The sequence below is a fragment of the Cebus imitator genome, unplaced genomic scaffold, assembly GCF_001604975.1.
Source record: "Cebus imitator isolate Cc_AM_T3 unplaced genomic scaffold, Cebus_imitator-1.0 Scaffold2, whole genome shotgun sequence".
Taxonomy (NCBI): domain Eukaryota; kingdom Metazoa; phylum Chordata; class Mammalia; order Primates; family Cebidae; genus Cebus; species Cebus imitator.
This window is the reverse complement of record NW_016107317.1, coordinates 16,402,419-16,417,850: the sequence shown is the minus strand read 5'-3', so window position 1 is coordinate 16,417,850 and position 15,432 is coordinate 16,402,419. Positions and strand designations below refer to the sequence as shown.

Genomic DNA, 15,432 nt, shown 5'->3' with positions numbered 1-15,432 from the left:
TAGGAAGTAAAACTGGTAAATATGGAAAAAGCCTTTGATACGACCTTTAACCTTGGCAAAGATTGGCAGGAATATTAGCCATGGTGTTAACTTTGGCTTTGCAAAGGTAAATGGTAGACATGCAACACATATAACTTTCTGTTATAAGTCCATACAGTATCATTTGCTGCTTCAAAGTCACAGACAAACTTGTTGCCAACATTCTTCTAGGGATTGCAAAATTGTTGCCATGTTGATCTTTCTCTTTTTTCCCATGTAGGTACATCTGGAGTGCTCTCTGCTACAACAGTTGCCCCTGGGAGCTCCAACTCAGGTAAAGCACCGGGCTGGTAGGAACCACTGCTTGGGAAGGGCTCCTCAGTGGGGTGTCTGCCTGGGCGATCAAACCTTACTCGTGGATTCTTCAAATCTTTGCCCTCAGTGTTGTTTCTTTCCCCTCATTTGCAGAAGCTGCAACTTCTGTAGGAGAAAATGGAAAAACAAGAGCTCAAATAATCACAGGTGAGCTCAGCTAAATATAGCAAAACTCTTTCCACCATTTGGCATATTAAAAATATATTTAGCATAAATTCAATATTTAACATCAATAGATACCGTTCCAACACGTTAACATTCCCTCTTGTGTCTTGTTTGCTGTGTCAAAGGCCTCTTCATCAGGCTGGCATGGGACCCATTTATTCCCTTGCAGTTATAAAGGTGGCTTGGCCTGAATCTATCTCTCTGCAACTAAACCCTGAAAAAAGGGCTTCAGTGGTGAAGGACTTTCTATGTAAACTTGCTGATGGAATTATATGTTCCACGAGCAATATATGAATGAACTCTTAAACTACAAAGTCCAGAGAAATAAATTTACTGCTATATTCAAGAAATAAAGTTATTATCTTTTCTTTAAGAGCCCATGCTCATTTCATGAGAGGCAACAAACTGACCAGCTGAACACCTTTCTTATTTCAGGTACTACTGAGGGCATCTCTGGCAAATTTCAGGAACCTGGAAGTGCCTACACAGGTCGGGAATTCTGAACATGGCCCCTTAGGCAGTATCAGCTTTGGGAAACCCCGAGTGTCCTGTCCAGTCTTTATACCTCCAATTCCTTTCTCTCTCAGAGGCCACAACTTTCCCAGGAGGCAGCGGGAACACCCGAGCAGGACCACCTGGAGGTGAGCTTGTCAGGCTGAGGCTTGGGGCTCTTATCATCTCTCTACCTGGGTGGCTGCAGTGAACAATAATGTGAAGTCATTTGAAGGAAGGTCCTTCATTTTCTCTGTGCCCATAGTGTGTCAGATCAACCTGGTCAGTTATTCTGGTTGTGAATTAGTGACCTCACATGTCTTCAGTGTCCTGGCTTATGGAGACGGTGTTTTCTGATACAAAGAATGAGAGTATCTTGTATATATTACAACTTTCCAGGACTTCCAATTCTCCTTACCCGGTTTTCCTTTCCACCCACGTTTGAGACACTTTCTGTCATTTTTCTCCTTTACTTACACATGATGTTTGTGTCCTCTCTCCCCTCCTACAACACTTCATGAGAACAACTTTGTTAAAGTGTCTCATGTTGTATCAAAGAGTCCTACTTATAAATATAGAACTGTGCTTTGTTTCTCCTATAGGCACCTCTGTCAGGAGGATATGTTTCTGGAAGGGAAACAGGCAAGGGTGATTTAAGCCCTATTCTCCCCTTGCCTCGTAGAGAAAGGGAAACCCAGTAGCATCAGACGCCGCCCAGGTTGGCCTGGAAAATCATGTGCTCAGAGGTTGTTCATTTTCCATTCTCTGCAGGGATACAGTGTCTTCAGAAAAGGGCTTCCAGTGCTTTAGAGCTGCACATTGATGCTTCCAAGCTTAACTGGGGAGATAATAATCTATTGCTCCATTTTCCTTTTTTTTTGCATTTTAGGTACCACTGGAGAATTGACTGGAATGACCATTGTATCTGGAAGTTCTAACACAGGTAGCTTAATAAGAAGGGAATGCCTTTTATTTAGTGTCAGATTTCATGATATCTCTTTTAGGGCTGCTATTATAAAATAATACCCCAATATCCTCTGCAGTATTCCAAATTCCCAGATATCACTATGCACCCATTTCTTTTTCCTCAGAGGCCACGACTGCCACCGAAGCGACTGGTACTTCTGGAACTGGATTCAAAACTGGTGAGAATAAAGAGTCTATGATTTTGGATCATCAAGATAGGAATCAAGGTTTCCTTAAGAGTGTTTACATTTTATTTAGGTACACTGCAAGTAATTAAAAATGGATTTGCTATTAGAAATACATTTTTTGCAAGTCTACTAATTCTAGAATTGAGCCTCACTGCTACAGTTCTGAGAATGGGTTGAGATGTCTCCAGCAGTGTTACACCTATCAAAAGAATTGGAGCTGGAATTCAGAATGTTTTCCTTGTGTGTGTGTGTGTGTGTGTGTGTGTGTGTGAGTGTATGTGTGTGAAATAGAAAAAAAGCCCATGGAACCAGATGCATGCATGCATATGTGTGTATCTGTATATGGATAAAACTGCCTTGTCAATATTTCGTCCTACATCTAGCTTGCAGCACATTTAAACCTTATTTCCCCTTCTTTCTGTCTCACAGCAGGCATCACTGCAGTGCCAGGGGAACAAGTCTGTCAGCACTAGGGAATTGCATCCAGTTTCCCTTTCATTAAATTTCCAGGAGAAGCACTTGAAGTTGCAAACAGTATTTTTCTCTGTTTGCTTTGGTTATGAATTGTTGAATGCAAGCAAATACAAGTAGTTCACCCTCTGCCACAAGCTCAGAAAAAGATTTCAGTTATAGCAAAGAAATGCATTATATCCATTTTAGAGTCAGGTCTTCACTTGACTTACTGAATCACAATGGTCAGTAAGTCGAATGAAGACCTGACTCTAAAAGAGATATAATGTGTTTCGGGCACCTCTGGGGTGGCTCCTGGCATAACAGTTGCCCCTGGAAGTTTCAGCACAGGTCAGCCCACAGTTTCTTTACTAATTACACAGAATTCTTTCCTGGGTGCCTGATAGAAAAATGTCTTTCCTTTGGTGCTTCTATGCAGAAGCACCACCATTCCATCCCTAGATCCCTGAATCTTTTTCATTTATATCCTTTCTCTCCTAGTAGCCACAACTTCTCCTGGAGCAAGCAGAATGACTGGGGCTGGACCCGCTGCAGGTAAGCACTGATGCACTACTAACTGCTTCCTAGTAGACAAGGTTGTCTGAATCACATCTATTGTTTGTACCTCTGGTGAAGAGCATTTTCTGAACAAACATTACTGGTTAGGCAGGATTTTACCTAACAACCAAATGTCAGACCCTCAAACTCTTTTATCTTCCTTCTCTCTGCTTCAAGGAGACTTCAGCATGGAGCTAAGGCCCTGAGAATTGGTTGGGTGATTAGAAAGAAATGCCTTTCTCTCATTGATATCTAAAGGAAGTAATTGAGTTATTGGAACAGTTGTCATCAAATATTCCATGAGATATAAATATATGAAAAATATATATAAATTAACTCTTGATTCTAGAACCTCTGAAAAGACCTTGTTGACATGCTGAGAAAACATAGCTCGCTTACCCCATTGTAGGCCATTTTCTTTTCATTATGGGGAAAAATTGAGACATTGATTCCCATTGCTCTCTAGTTCCAAGTTCATTTTTGGTAGCCACTGGCAAAATTCTTGCACATGAAAAGTATAATACTTAAAGCAATAAATAATGATGATGATAGTAGTGAGCATATCTATGATTTATGAGTTCCTTATTATATACTCTTTTTTATTAAGAATTTTATATATCTTATTCCAATTAAGAAATATCTAAGGTCCAACTAAGAACCATGTGAGTTAAAAGTTTTATCTCCCCATTTTAACAATTAAATGTGTATATTGAAGGTTTCCATCATTTTGACACTCAGGAGGTCTTCTTTTCTGCTTAATAGATGACAAGACATTTCAAATTGGGCTTATCTCATGTAGTGACATCCACTTTCTCGTCCCACTTCCTTAGTACTCAATTAATTTTGGTTTTCTTTTCATCTTTAAGGGACCACAACTTCCTTAGGAGGAGGTGCCACCACTGGAGCAGAAATAAAATCAGGTAAAGACTTTGGGGTATTTATATTTTTGTTGTATTTTGATAGATTTCATAGAGAAAAAAAAATTTAAATGAGCTTATAATTTTGAAATAATTTTCAGAAAATTTGCATTGATGCAAAAAATCACTTTGATGTGGAATGTAGTTTTAAATTTTCTTTAAAGCTATAATATTTTAAGGGAAACAGAGTTTCTTCTTGGATTTGGATTAGTAAATATGTGATCCCAAATTTCCTAAAGGCTTTCCCTTTTCAGATACTAACCTCAGTGGTCTAGGACTCTACAGAGGAGGGTTACAGTTATAGCTCTGGCTCTGAAATGGTTTTCCCTTTGAAAAGAGCATAGTCTATATAACATTAGTATACTAGCTTCAACTCAGTGTAGAAATCATTAAGATGTTCATATTTTAGTTCAGAGATAAAAATTAAAAAAATGTTTTTCTTCCTTCTTTCCCTTTCTTTCCTACTCCTTCTTCTCCTTCTCTTTTTCTTTTCATTAGGAGTCACTTCCGGAGCACCAGGAAGTAAGACAGGTAAATTCGGGGAAAGCCTTTTATATGACCTTCAACGTTGGCAAAAAAAAAAAAAAAGTAAATAATAAAGACAGGCATATTAGCCATTGCGTTAACCTCACCTTTGCCAAGGAACACGATAAACGTGGAAAATGCCTCTCCTTTCAGTTATAGGTCCAGGAAGCACCTGTTCCTGCTTCAAAGACACAGATAAACATGCTGTCAGCCATATTCTTTCAAGGGTCATAAAAGTGTCTCTATGTTGATCTTTCTCTTTTCTTTCCTGCCTAGGCACAGCTAGAGTGCCCTCTGCTGCAACCGTTGCCCCTGGCATCTCCAACTCAGGTAAAGCACTGCTTGGGCAGGGCTCCTCCTCAGTGAGGTGACTGCCTGTTGATCCTACCATTTTTTCAGATTCTTCTAATCTTTGCCCTCACTGATATTGTTTTCCCCTCTTTTGCAGAGGCCACGACGTCTTTAGGAGAAAGTGGAAAAACAAGAGCTGAAATAATCACAGGTGAGCTCAGTTAGGGGACTAAGTGTACTTTGTTATAATTTCTCACATCTTGATAGAATATGGCAAAAGTCTGAATTTTTCATATTTGGCATATTAGAAAAACAGGTAGCAGATGATCAATATTTAACATCAATAAACTTAGTTCAGACACTTCAACATTTCCTCCCTATGTCTTATGCTTTGGATCTAAGGATCCGTCATCAGGGCATCCTGGGGCCCATTCCCTGACAGTTACAGAGGTGATGTGGGCCCACATCTATCTATCTGTAATAGTACCATGAAAAAGGGACTCCGTGGCAGAGGACTTTCTCTATAAACCTGCCAAAGTACTGTATGTTCCATGGACAATATATGGATTAACTCTTAAAAACAGAAACTCTAGAGAAATAAATTTTCTGGTGTGTTTAAGAAAAACAAAGTTTTTTTTTTTCTTTTTTCTGTAGGAGTCTATAACCGTTTCATTAATGACAACAGATTGACCAACTAATCACAATCCTTTCTTATTTCAGGTACTACTGCGGGCAAAACTCTGTCAGCTGGAAGTGCCCACACAGGTCAGGAATTCTGAACATGATCCCTTGGGCAATATAGCTTATGGGGTCCCAGAGTGTCCTGTGCAGTTTTCATACAACCAATTCCTTTCTTTTTCAGAAGCCACAACTTTCTTAGGAGGCAGCAGAACCACCCGAGCTGGACCACCGGAAGGTAAGCTTGTTAGGCTGTGGCCTGAGGCTCCCATCATCTCTCTAGCTGGGTGATTACAGGGAACATATAATGTGAAGGCTCTTGAGGGAGGGGGATTTTCTCTGGGACCATATTTTGTCCTATATGTGGTCAGTTATTCTGCTTTTGATTCCACGATCTCAGATGGCTCAGCCAGGCTGTCTTCAGTATCCTGGCTTATGGAGACATTTTTTTCTGATTTGAGGCTTGAGAGTCTATTGCATGTATCCCAACCTTCCAGAATTTCCAGTTGTCCCAATTTACCTTTCCACCCACACTTGGACACTTTCTATCATTTTTCTTATTTATCTATATATGATGTTTATTTCCTCTCTCTCCTCACTAGAAAGCTCTGTGAAGTCAACTGATTATTTAAATGCCCCTAGCTGTTTCAAAGAGTCCTGCTTATAAGGTTAAAATCATGCTGTATTCCTCTTGTAAGCACTTATGGCACATCAGGAGGATAGATCCCTGGAAGAGAAACAGGTTTTAAACCCTATTCTACCCTTGCCTCACAGTAAAAGGGAAATTCCATCTCAGGTTGGCCTGGAAAATGAAGTGCTAGAAGTTGTTCATTTTCCATTAACTACACAGAGAGGGTGTCCTCAGGAAGGGCTTCCAGTGCTTGAGGGCCACACTGATATTTCCAAGCATAAATGGGGAGAAAATGCTCTGTTGCTGCATTTACCTCTTTTGCTTTTTAGGTACCACTGAAGAATCTTCTGGAACAGTCGTTGTATCTGGAAGTTCTTTTTTTTTTTTTTTTTTTTTTCAGGTTTTCTAAATCTAATAATGTGATTTGTTCTTCTCATTTTTAGGCCACAAAGCTCGAGATAATACTCAGTGTGGGACACTGGCCCATCAATATTTAAGAGCCACCCTTCTACAGAGGACCTCCAGAATGCCCATTAGTGGGACACAATTGAGGCAAAATTCTGCCCATCTCCCTTGAACCTGGCTGAATACTGATTTCACCAACCCACAGAGCCACACTGGCCTGACAGCTAGCAAAAAGCCAAGACCCATGGAACAACCACCACTGTCCTACTGTCAGCAGGAAGCAGTTACAGAAGACTGACATCTGTCTGTTTTCCCCAAGTATTGGATCACAGACTCTTGAAGGGGGAAATGTTAGGTAGCTAGAGAGGCATGAATCCGTCAAGAGAGTGCCTCCCTCTCCCGGAATGTCAGGTAACCATCAGGTGATGGTCAGGTGGTTGTTAAAGTGTCTCTCTAAAATAATAATTGGTTGTAGCTAATATCAGCTAATATCAGTCTCCCAATAGATAGGAAACTTCTGGGCCAGGCACAATTGGTCATACTTATAATCCCAGCACTTTGGGAGGCTGAGGCAGGTGGATCACCTGTGGTCAGGAGTTCAAGACCAGCCTGACCAACATGGAGAAACCCCATCTCTACAAAAAATACAAAAAGTTAGCCGAGCCTGGTGGCACATGCATGTATTTCCAGCTACTTGGGAGGCTGAGGCAAGAGAATCACTTGAACCCAAAAGGTGGAGGTTGCGATGAGCCAAGATTGCACCATTGCACTCCAGCCTGGGCAACAAGAGTGAAACTCTAAAAANGGGGTTTCACCATGTTGACCAGGATGGTCTTGATCTCTTGACCTCGTGATCCACCCGCCTCGGCCTCCCACAGTGCTGGGATTACAGGCGTGAGCCACCGCGCCCGGCCCTGTATCTGGAAGGTCTAACACACATAGCTTAACAAGAAGAAAGTGCCTCATATTTACTGTCAGATGTCATGATACCTCTTTTAGGGCTGCTATGATAACACCCCAATACCTCCTCTTAGTATTCCATATTCATGGACTTCCCTACTTTATGTCTTTCCTCAGAGCCCACAGTTTCCACTGAAGAGACTGGTACTTCCAGAACTACTACTGGTGAGACTAAAAAGCCCATAATTTGGGGTCATCTAGATTAGGTCTCTTAACTTTTTTGATGGTGTTTGTGGTTTTTATAGAGACACTGCAAGTGACTAAATATAGATTTGTCATTAGGGAGAAATATTTCTTGAAAGACTACAAATTCCAAAATTGAGCCTCCCTTCATTGAGGCTGAGGATGGGATGGGATTTCTCCATTGTGTTACTATTATCACCAGCATTTGAGCTGGAAGACAGAAAGTTTTCTGTGTATACACATGCAAATGTGCTTGAAGTACGAAAGAGCCCCATGGAACCAGGGTGCATGCATGCATATGTATGTATGTATCTTACAATTGGCTTTCCCAATATTTTCTCCCACATATGAAGTTTCAACACATTTAAACCTTTTTTCTCTCTTCTTATCTACTTCACAGTAGGCATCACTTCAACCCCAGGGAGACAAGCAGGTGAGCATCGAGAAAATGCATCAAGTTTCCCTTTTATGAAATTAGTAGTTGTGCTTGAAGTTGGGAACATTTTCTATGAGCTTTGGTTATTAATTTTTGAAAGAAGGCAAATATATATAGTTCACCATCTGCCTCATGCTCAGAGAGAGATTTATGTTATAGGAAATAAATAAATACATAAATACAGCATATTCCGTCAAGATTTGGGTCTTCATTTGACTTACTGAATCAGTATGGTCCCCTCAATCCCTTTGCATTGCAGGCACCTCTGGGGTGGCACCTGGCACAACAGTTGCTCCGGGACGTTTCAGCACAGGTGAGTCCACAGTGTGGGGGGGAATCCTTTCATGGTGTTTGCCTTTGGGTGTTTCAGTGCAGAAGCACCACCATTTCATTCCATTCCCTGCCCCCTGAATCTTTTCCATTCATGTCCTTCCTCTCCCAGCAGCAACAACTTCTCCTGGAGCAAGTGGAATGTCTGGGCTTAGCACCACTTTAAGTAAGCACTGAAAATCCACTACCTCCTTCCCAGTAGACGACATTGCCTGAATCACATGTTGTATTCGTACTTCCTGTAAAGAGTCTTCTGAACATAGGTTACCAGATAGGCAGGATATTAGCTAAATGACTAAAGGCTCAACTCAAATTCCTTTATTTTTCTTTCTTCTATTCCAAGGAGACTTCACCATGAAGCTAAGACACTGAGAATCAGTTGTGTGGTTGGAGAGAAATGGTTTTTATTTCTCTCATTGATATCTAAAGGAAATAATTGAGGCATTGAAAGTTTTGTCATTAAATTTTCTGAGACAGAAATGGCGCATGGAAAACATATATATGTTAAATCCTGATTCTAGAAACCTCTGAAAAGAGCTTATTGGCACATTGAGAAAACACAGTTCCTATACCTTCATGATACGACATGTTCATTCTCATTATGGGTAAAGAATTCAGATATTGATTCCTATCACTTTCTAATTTAGCCACTGGCAAAATTCTTGCGTGTGAAAAGTCTAATAGTTGAAGCAATAAATAAGGATGGTAATAACAATAAGCATGTCAATCATTTATGAGTTCTGACTGTATACCTTTTGAAATTAAGTCTATATAACTTGTTATAATTAAGAAACACTTAAATTTCAATTAAGAACAATATGATTTGAAAATGTTTTTTCTCCCCGTTTTAACAATTAAACTTGGATATTGAAGGTTTCTAACATGTTTACAGTCTGAAGGATTTCTCTTCTGAGTTAATAGTAGGTGACAAGACATTTTGAATTGGGCTTATCGCTAGTCTTTACATCCACTTAGCTCATCCTCTTCCTTAATACTCAATTAATTTTGGTTTTCTTTCCATATTTAAGAGACCACAACTTCCCTAGGTGGAATTGGTACCACGAGAACTGAAATAAAATCAGGTAAATATTTTGCAGTATTCATTATTTATCATTGTGTTTTGATAGATTTCTTAGAGGAACTTTTTTAACAATGAGTTTTTAAGCTACAGAAAATCTGTATTGATGATCCTTTAAAGAATCACTTTAACATGGAGTGTAGTTTTAAATTTCTTTTAAAAATTTAATACTTCAGGAAAAACAGTTTTTTCTTGGATTTGGATTTGTAAACATGTGGGCCCAAATTTCCTGAAGGCTTTCCTTTCTCTGAGACTAACTTCAGGGTTTTAGGCCTCTGGAGAGGAGAGCTGCAATAGCTTTGGCTCTGAAATTATTTTCCTTTGAGAAGAGCATAGTCTGTATATCATCATAGTATTGACTAGCATTCAGCATAGAAATCATTAGGTTGTCATACTTTACTTCCGATATAAAAATTCAAAATTTTCTCTTTCTTTCTTTCTCATACTTCTTCTTCTTTTTCTTTTCATTAGGAGCCACCACTGGAGCACTGGGAAGTAAGACAGGTAGAATTTGGAAATGCCTTTTTTATGACCTTCACCACTGGCAAAAATAAATCATCAGGGCAGGAATATTATCCTTGGCCTTGCAAAGGCAGCCAGAAAACACAAAATATACCTGTCCTCCATAGGTCCAGGAAGTGTCTTTTCCTGCTCCAAAGTCAAAGACAGGCATGTTGCTCACCACCTTCTTCTAAGGGTTACAAAAAAGTTGCCATCTTTCTCTTTTTTTCCTGCTTAGGCACAGCTGGAGTGCCCTCTGCTACAACAGTGGCCCCTGGGAGCTCCAACTCAGGTAAAGCACCAGGCTGTGAGGCACCACTGCTTAAAAAGGGCTCCTCAGTGGGGTGCCTGCCTGGGTGATCCTACCATGCTTTTCTCGGATTCTTCTAATCTTTGCCCTCACTGCTATTCTTTTTTCCTCTTTTGCAGAGACCACAACCTCTGTAGGAGAAAGTGGAATCACAAGTGCTGAAATAGTCACAGGTGAGCTCTCCTAAGGAACTAAGGGTATTTTGTAATAGCTTCTCATGTCTTGCTAGAAATATAGCAAAACTCCTTGAATTTCCCATATCTGGCATATTAAATACAAATTCAGCAGATGTTCAACATTTAACATCATTAAGTACAGTTCATAAACTTCAACTTTTCCTCCTTTTATCTGTGCCTTGGGCCTAAAGACACTTCATCAGGTCATCATGGGATCCATTCCCTGATAGTTACAGAGGTGACTTCGGCCTAAATCTATCTCCTTGTATCTAAACATTAAAAAGGGGCCTCAGTTGTGATTTTTGTAAACTTGCCAAGGAAACTGTATGTTCCATGGACAATATATGGATTAACTTCTTAAAATACAAAACCCAGAAAAGTAAATTTTTAGTATATGGATGCAAATATTTTTTTTCTTTGTCCTTTAAGAGCTTATTCTCATATCATTAAGGACCACAAACTGACCAACCGACCACACAAACTTTTCTTATTTCAGGTATTACTGAGGGCAGCTCTGGAAAAACTCTGGAAGCTGGAGGTGCCCACACAGGTCAGGAATTCCAATAATGACCCATTGAGCAGTCTATTCTCTGAGGGCCACAGAATGTCATGCGTAGTCATTATACCTCCAATTCCTTTCTCTCTCAGAAGCCACGACTTTCTCAGGAGGCAGCGGGACCACCCGAGCAGGCCCACCAGGAGGTAAGCTTGTTAGGCTGAGGCCTGAGTCTCTCATCTCTCTATCTGGGTGGCTGCAGTGAACTGCTGCAGCCTATGATGGGTTTTGAGGGAGAGGAATTTTCTCTGGGGCCATATTATGTCATATCCACCTGACCAGTGATTCTACTTATGATTCCATGACCTCAGATGGCTCAGCCAGATTGTCTACTGTATCCTGGCTTATGGAGACATTTTTTCTGATAGGAGGCTTAAGAGTCTATTGCATGTATCCCAGCCTTCCAGAACTTCCTGTCCTCATTTTCCCAGTTTACTTTTCCACCCGCAGCTTGACACTTTGTTTCTCATTTACTTTTACAAGATGTTTGTTTCCCCGCTCCCCTCTCCAGAAAGCTTCATGAAGACAATTGATTATTAAATGCCCCAAGTTGTATCAAAGAATTCTACTTATAAAGATAAAAGTATGCTTTGTTTCCTCTGTAGGCACCTCTGTCCCACCAGAGGGATATGCTCCTAGAAAGGAAACAGGTTAGGGTGATTTAAACTCTACTCTACCCTTGTGTCATAGTGAAAGAGAAACCCAGTTAGCAACACATTCATCTCTGGTTGGCCTGGAAAATGAAGTGCCAGGAAGTTGTTCATATATATATATTTTGGATAAAGAATACAGATATTGATTCCTGTCACTCTCCAAGTTCCAATGTGGTAGCTGTTATTTATTTTTTTTTGAAGAGGCAACATCCAAGCAAAGGCAATTTGTGGGCTGCCCTGAGATTGCCCCCACTTCCCTTCCAGGAAAGGGCTTCCAGTCTTTAGGGCTGCCATGTTGATGCTTCCAAGCTTAATTGGGGAGACAATGCTCTATTATTCCATTTCCCTTTTTTTTCAATTTCAGGTATCACTGGAAAATCTTCTAGAATGACCATTATATCTGGAAGTTCTAACACAGGTAGCCTAACAAGAAGGAAATATGTCTTACTTAATGTCAAATGTCATGCTATGTCTTTTAGAGCTGCTATAATAAAATACCAACCCAGTATCCTCTCCCAGTATTCCAGATTCACAGACTTCACCACTCTGTTTTTTCCCTCAGAGACTACAACTTCCATTGAAGAGACTGGTACTTATGGAACTGGATTCAAAACTGGTGAGAAGAAACAACCCCTAAGTATTAGGTCTCTTAAGCTTTCCTTGAGACAGTTTGTGTTTTATTTAAGGATGCTGCAAGAGATTCAAAATAGTTTTGCTGGTGGAGATACATTTTTTTTTTGAAATCTAATAATTCTAGAATGGAGACTTACAGCTTTATGTCTGAGGATGGAATGGAATTTCTCCACTTGTATCACAACTGTCACTAGCATTTGAGGTGGAATTCAGAAAGTTTTCCATGAGAGTGTGTGAAATACAAAAGAGCCCCATGGACTCAGGATGCATGCATTTATATACGTGTGCATACTTACACATTTTCTTGCTCTTTATCTTCTCCTACATCTGATGGTTTCAGCACATTTAAAACATTTCCCCTCCTTTCTGTCTCACAGCAGGCATCACGACAGCTCCAGGAAAGCAAGCAGGTGAGCACTGGGGGAACCCGTCTAGTTTCCCTTTTATCAAACTCCAGAAGTGCCTGAAGCTGAGGATGCTGTCTCTATCTGCTCTAGTTGTGAAGCATTGAAAGCAGGCAGATGCATCTAGTTCACCAACTGCTTTTCAGGGAAAATGACTTCTTTTATGGAAAATAAATATAGTATATTCCTTTTAGATTTAGGTCTTCCTTTGACTTACTCAGCATGGTCACCCCAATCCGTTTGTGTTTCAGGCACCTCTGGGGTGGCACCTGGCACAATGGTTGCCCCTGGAAGTTTCAGCACAGGTGAGTCCACGATTTGCCACATAGCCATTTCTTGGCTGCTTTCTACAATAATATGTCTTCCCTTTTGCTGCTTCTATGCAAAAGCCGCACCATTTCCTTTTTAAATCCCAGAATTTTTTCTATTTTTTTTTCTGCTCTCTCAGCAGCTACAACTTCTCCTGGAGCAAGTGGAGTGACTGGCACTGGACCCACTGCAGGTAAGCCCTGATGAAGCACTTCCTGCTTCCCAGTAGACCACATCTCCTGAATCACACCTAATGTTTGTACTTCCTGTGAAGAGTATCTTCAGAACAAGCATTATCAGATTGGCAGGATTTTACTAATAACCACATGTGATACTGAGATTCCTTTATCTTCCTTTCCTCTGCTTCAGGGATACTTCACCATGGAGCTAAGCCACAGATAATCAGTTGGTGATTGGAGAGAAATGTCTTTCTTTCTTTCATTGATATATAAAGGAAGAAATAAAGATAGTACAATTTTTGTCATTAAATTTTCTGAGATAGAAATGGTGCATGGAAAACGTATATAGATTCAACTCCTGGTTCCAGAAACATATAAAAACAAGAGTTTTTTGCCACTTTGAGAAAACACAGTTTCCTCACCTTCATTCTCAGCCATTTTATTTCTTACTTTGGGTAAAGAATAAAGATATTGATTCCTGTCACTCTCTAATTCCAAGTTCCACTGTGGAAGCTGGTGGCAATTTTTTTTTTTTTTGAAGAGTGGACATCCAAGCAAAGGCAATTTGTGGCCAGCCCTGAGACTGCCCCACTCCCTCTGGCAAAATTCTTGCACATGAGAATTCTGATACTTAAATCAATGAAAATGATGATAATAGGAGTGAGCATATCTATCATTGATAAGCTCCTACTATAAACGTTTTTATTAAGAAGTTTATATGACTTATTCCAGTTAAGAACTACCTAAAGTCTAATTCAGAACTGTATGGGTAAAAATCCTTTTATTCCCCATTAAAAAAAATAAACTTATGTACATCACTTTTACAGTCAGAAAAGTTTCTTTTCTAACTTAGTAGGTGGCAAGACAGTTTGAATTGGGTTTTTCTCTTGTAATGACATCAGCTTAGCTCATCCCTTTTCCTTAACACTCAATTAATTTTGGTTTTCTTTCCATCTTTAAGAGACCACAGCTTTCCTAGGAGGAAGTAGCACCACCAGAGCAGAAATAAAATTATGTGAAGATTATGGGGGTTTCATTATTTACTGTTGTATTTTGATAGATTTGTTAGAAGATACATTTTTTGATGATATTTTTATTTTGGAATAATTTTGAAATATAGGAAGTTTACATAGATTATGTAAAGAATCTCTTTAATGTGCAGTAGAGTTTTTCATTTCCTTTTGAAGCTATTTCAAAGGAACCAGGATTTCCTTTCAGATTTGGAACATCTTGAGCCCAAATTTCCAAAAGCCTTTTTCTTCTCTAGGACTAGCCTCAGGGTTTGAAACCTCTAGAGAGAAGAGTTAACAGTAGCTCTGCCTCTGAAAGGCTTTTTACTTTGAAAATAACTCAGTATGTATAACATTACAGTACTGACTTGTATTTGGCATAGAAATCATTACGATGTTACATTTTAGTTGAGGGGTAAAAATTCAAAATTTCCTTTCTTCTTTTTCTTTTTTTTTCCTCTTCCACTACCTGCTCCTTCTTCCTTTCTCTTTTCCTTTTCGTTAGGAGCCACTGCTGGAGCACCAGGAAGTAAGACAGGTAAACTTGGAGAAAGCCTTTGATATGACCTTCAATCTTGGCAAACATAATCAGAGCAGACACATTAGCCACTACATTAACCTTGGCCTTACAAAGGCACATGGTAAGCATAGAAAATGCCACCTCCTGTCAGTTATAGATCCAGGAAGTTTCTTTTGCTGCTCCAAGGTCCCAGGTAGACATGATGCTGGCCACATTCTTCTAAAGGTTACAAATGTGTTGCTCTGTTGATCTTTTTCTTTTCTTTCCTGCCTAGGCACAGCTGGAGTGCCCTCTGCTACAACAGTGGCCCCTGGGAGCTCCAGCTCAGGTAAAGCACCAGGCTGGGAGGAACCACTGTTTGGAAAGGGCTCCTCAGTGGGGTGTCTGCCTGGGTGATCCTACCATGCTTTTCTCAGATTCTTCTAATCTTTGCCCTCACTGCTGTTCTTTTCCCCCTTTTTCTCAGAGGCTACAACTTTCTCTGGAATCACTGAAGCAGTAACAGTCCCAGGTAAAAATGGGAAGTTTGTGAAATATTTCTAACAATTCAAACTGATTGAAATAAATACAAAGT

At 40.0% G+C, this 15,432-nt stretch overlaps 1 protein-coding gene across 1 annotated transcript in view; it reads left to right on the top strand.

Moving 5' to 3' along the window:
- The window catches only part of MUC19 (mucin 19, oligomeric), a 189,411-nt gene that overhangs the window by 156,621 nt on the left and 17,358 nt on the right, over positions 1-15,432 (top strand). The window contains 31 exon segments of the mRNA XM_037738205.1: positions 260-313; positions 448-501; positions 955-1,008; positions 1,107-1,160; positions 1,901-1,954; positions 2,103-2,156; positions 3,117-3,170; positions 4,040-4,093; positions 4,589-4,621; positions 4,892-4,945; positions 5,064-5,117; positions 5,627-5,671; positions 5,769-5,822; positions 7,698-7,745; positions 8,164-8,196; positions 8,459-8,512; positions 8,642-8,695; positions 9,558-9,611; positions 10,079-10,111; positions 10,347-10,400; positions 10,538-10,591; positions 11,091-11,144; positions 11,243-11,296; positions 12,168-12,221; positions 12,366-12,419; positions 12,814-12,846; positions 13,092-13,145; positions 13,289-13,342; positions 14,844-14,876; positions 15,133-15,186; positions 15,325-15,369. Coding sequence (XP_037594133.1) covers positions 260-313; positions 448-501; positions 955-1,008; positions 1,107-1,160; positions 1,901-1,954; positions 2,103-2,156; positions 3,117-3,170; positions 4,040-4,093; positions 4,589-4,621; positions 4,892-4,945; positions 5,064-5,117; positions 5,627-5,671; positions 5,769-5,822; positions 7,698-7,745; positions 8,164-8,196; positions 8,459-8,512; positions 8,642-8,695; positions 9,558-9,611; positions 10,079-10,111; positions 10,347-10,400; positions 10,538-10,591; positions 11,091-11,144; positions 11,243-11,296; positions 12,168-12,221; positions 12,366-12,419; positions 12,814-12,846; positions 13,092-13,145; positions 13,289-13,342; positions 14,844-14,876; positions 15,133-15,186; positions 15,325-15,369 — 1,545 coding nt within the window.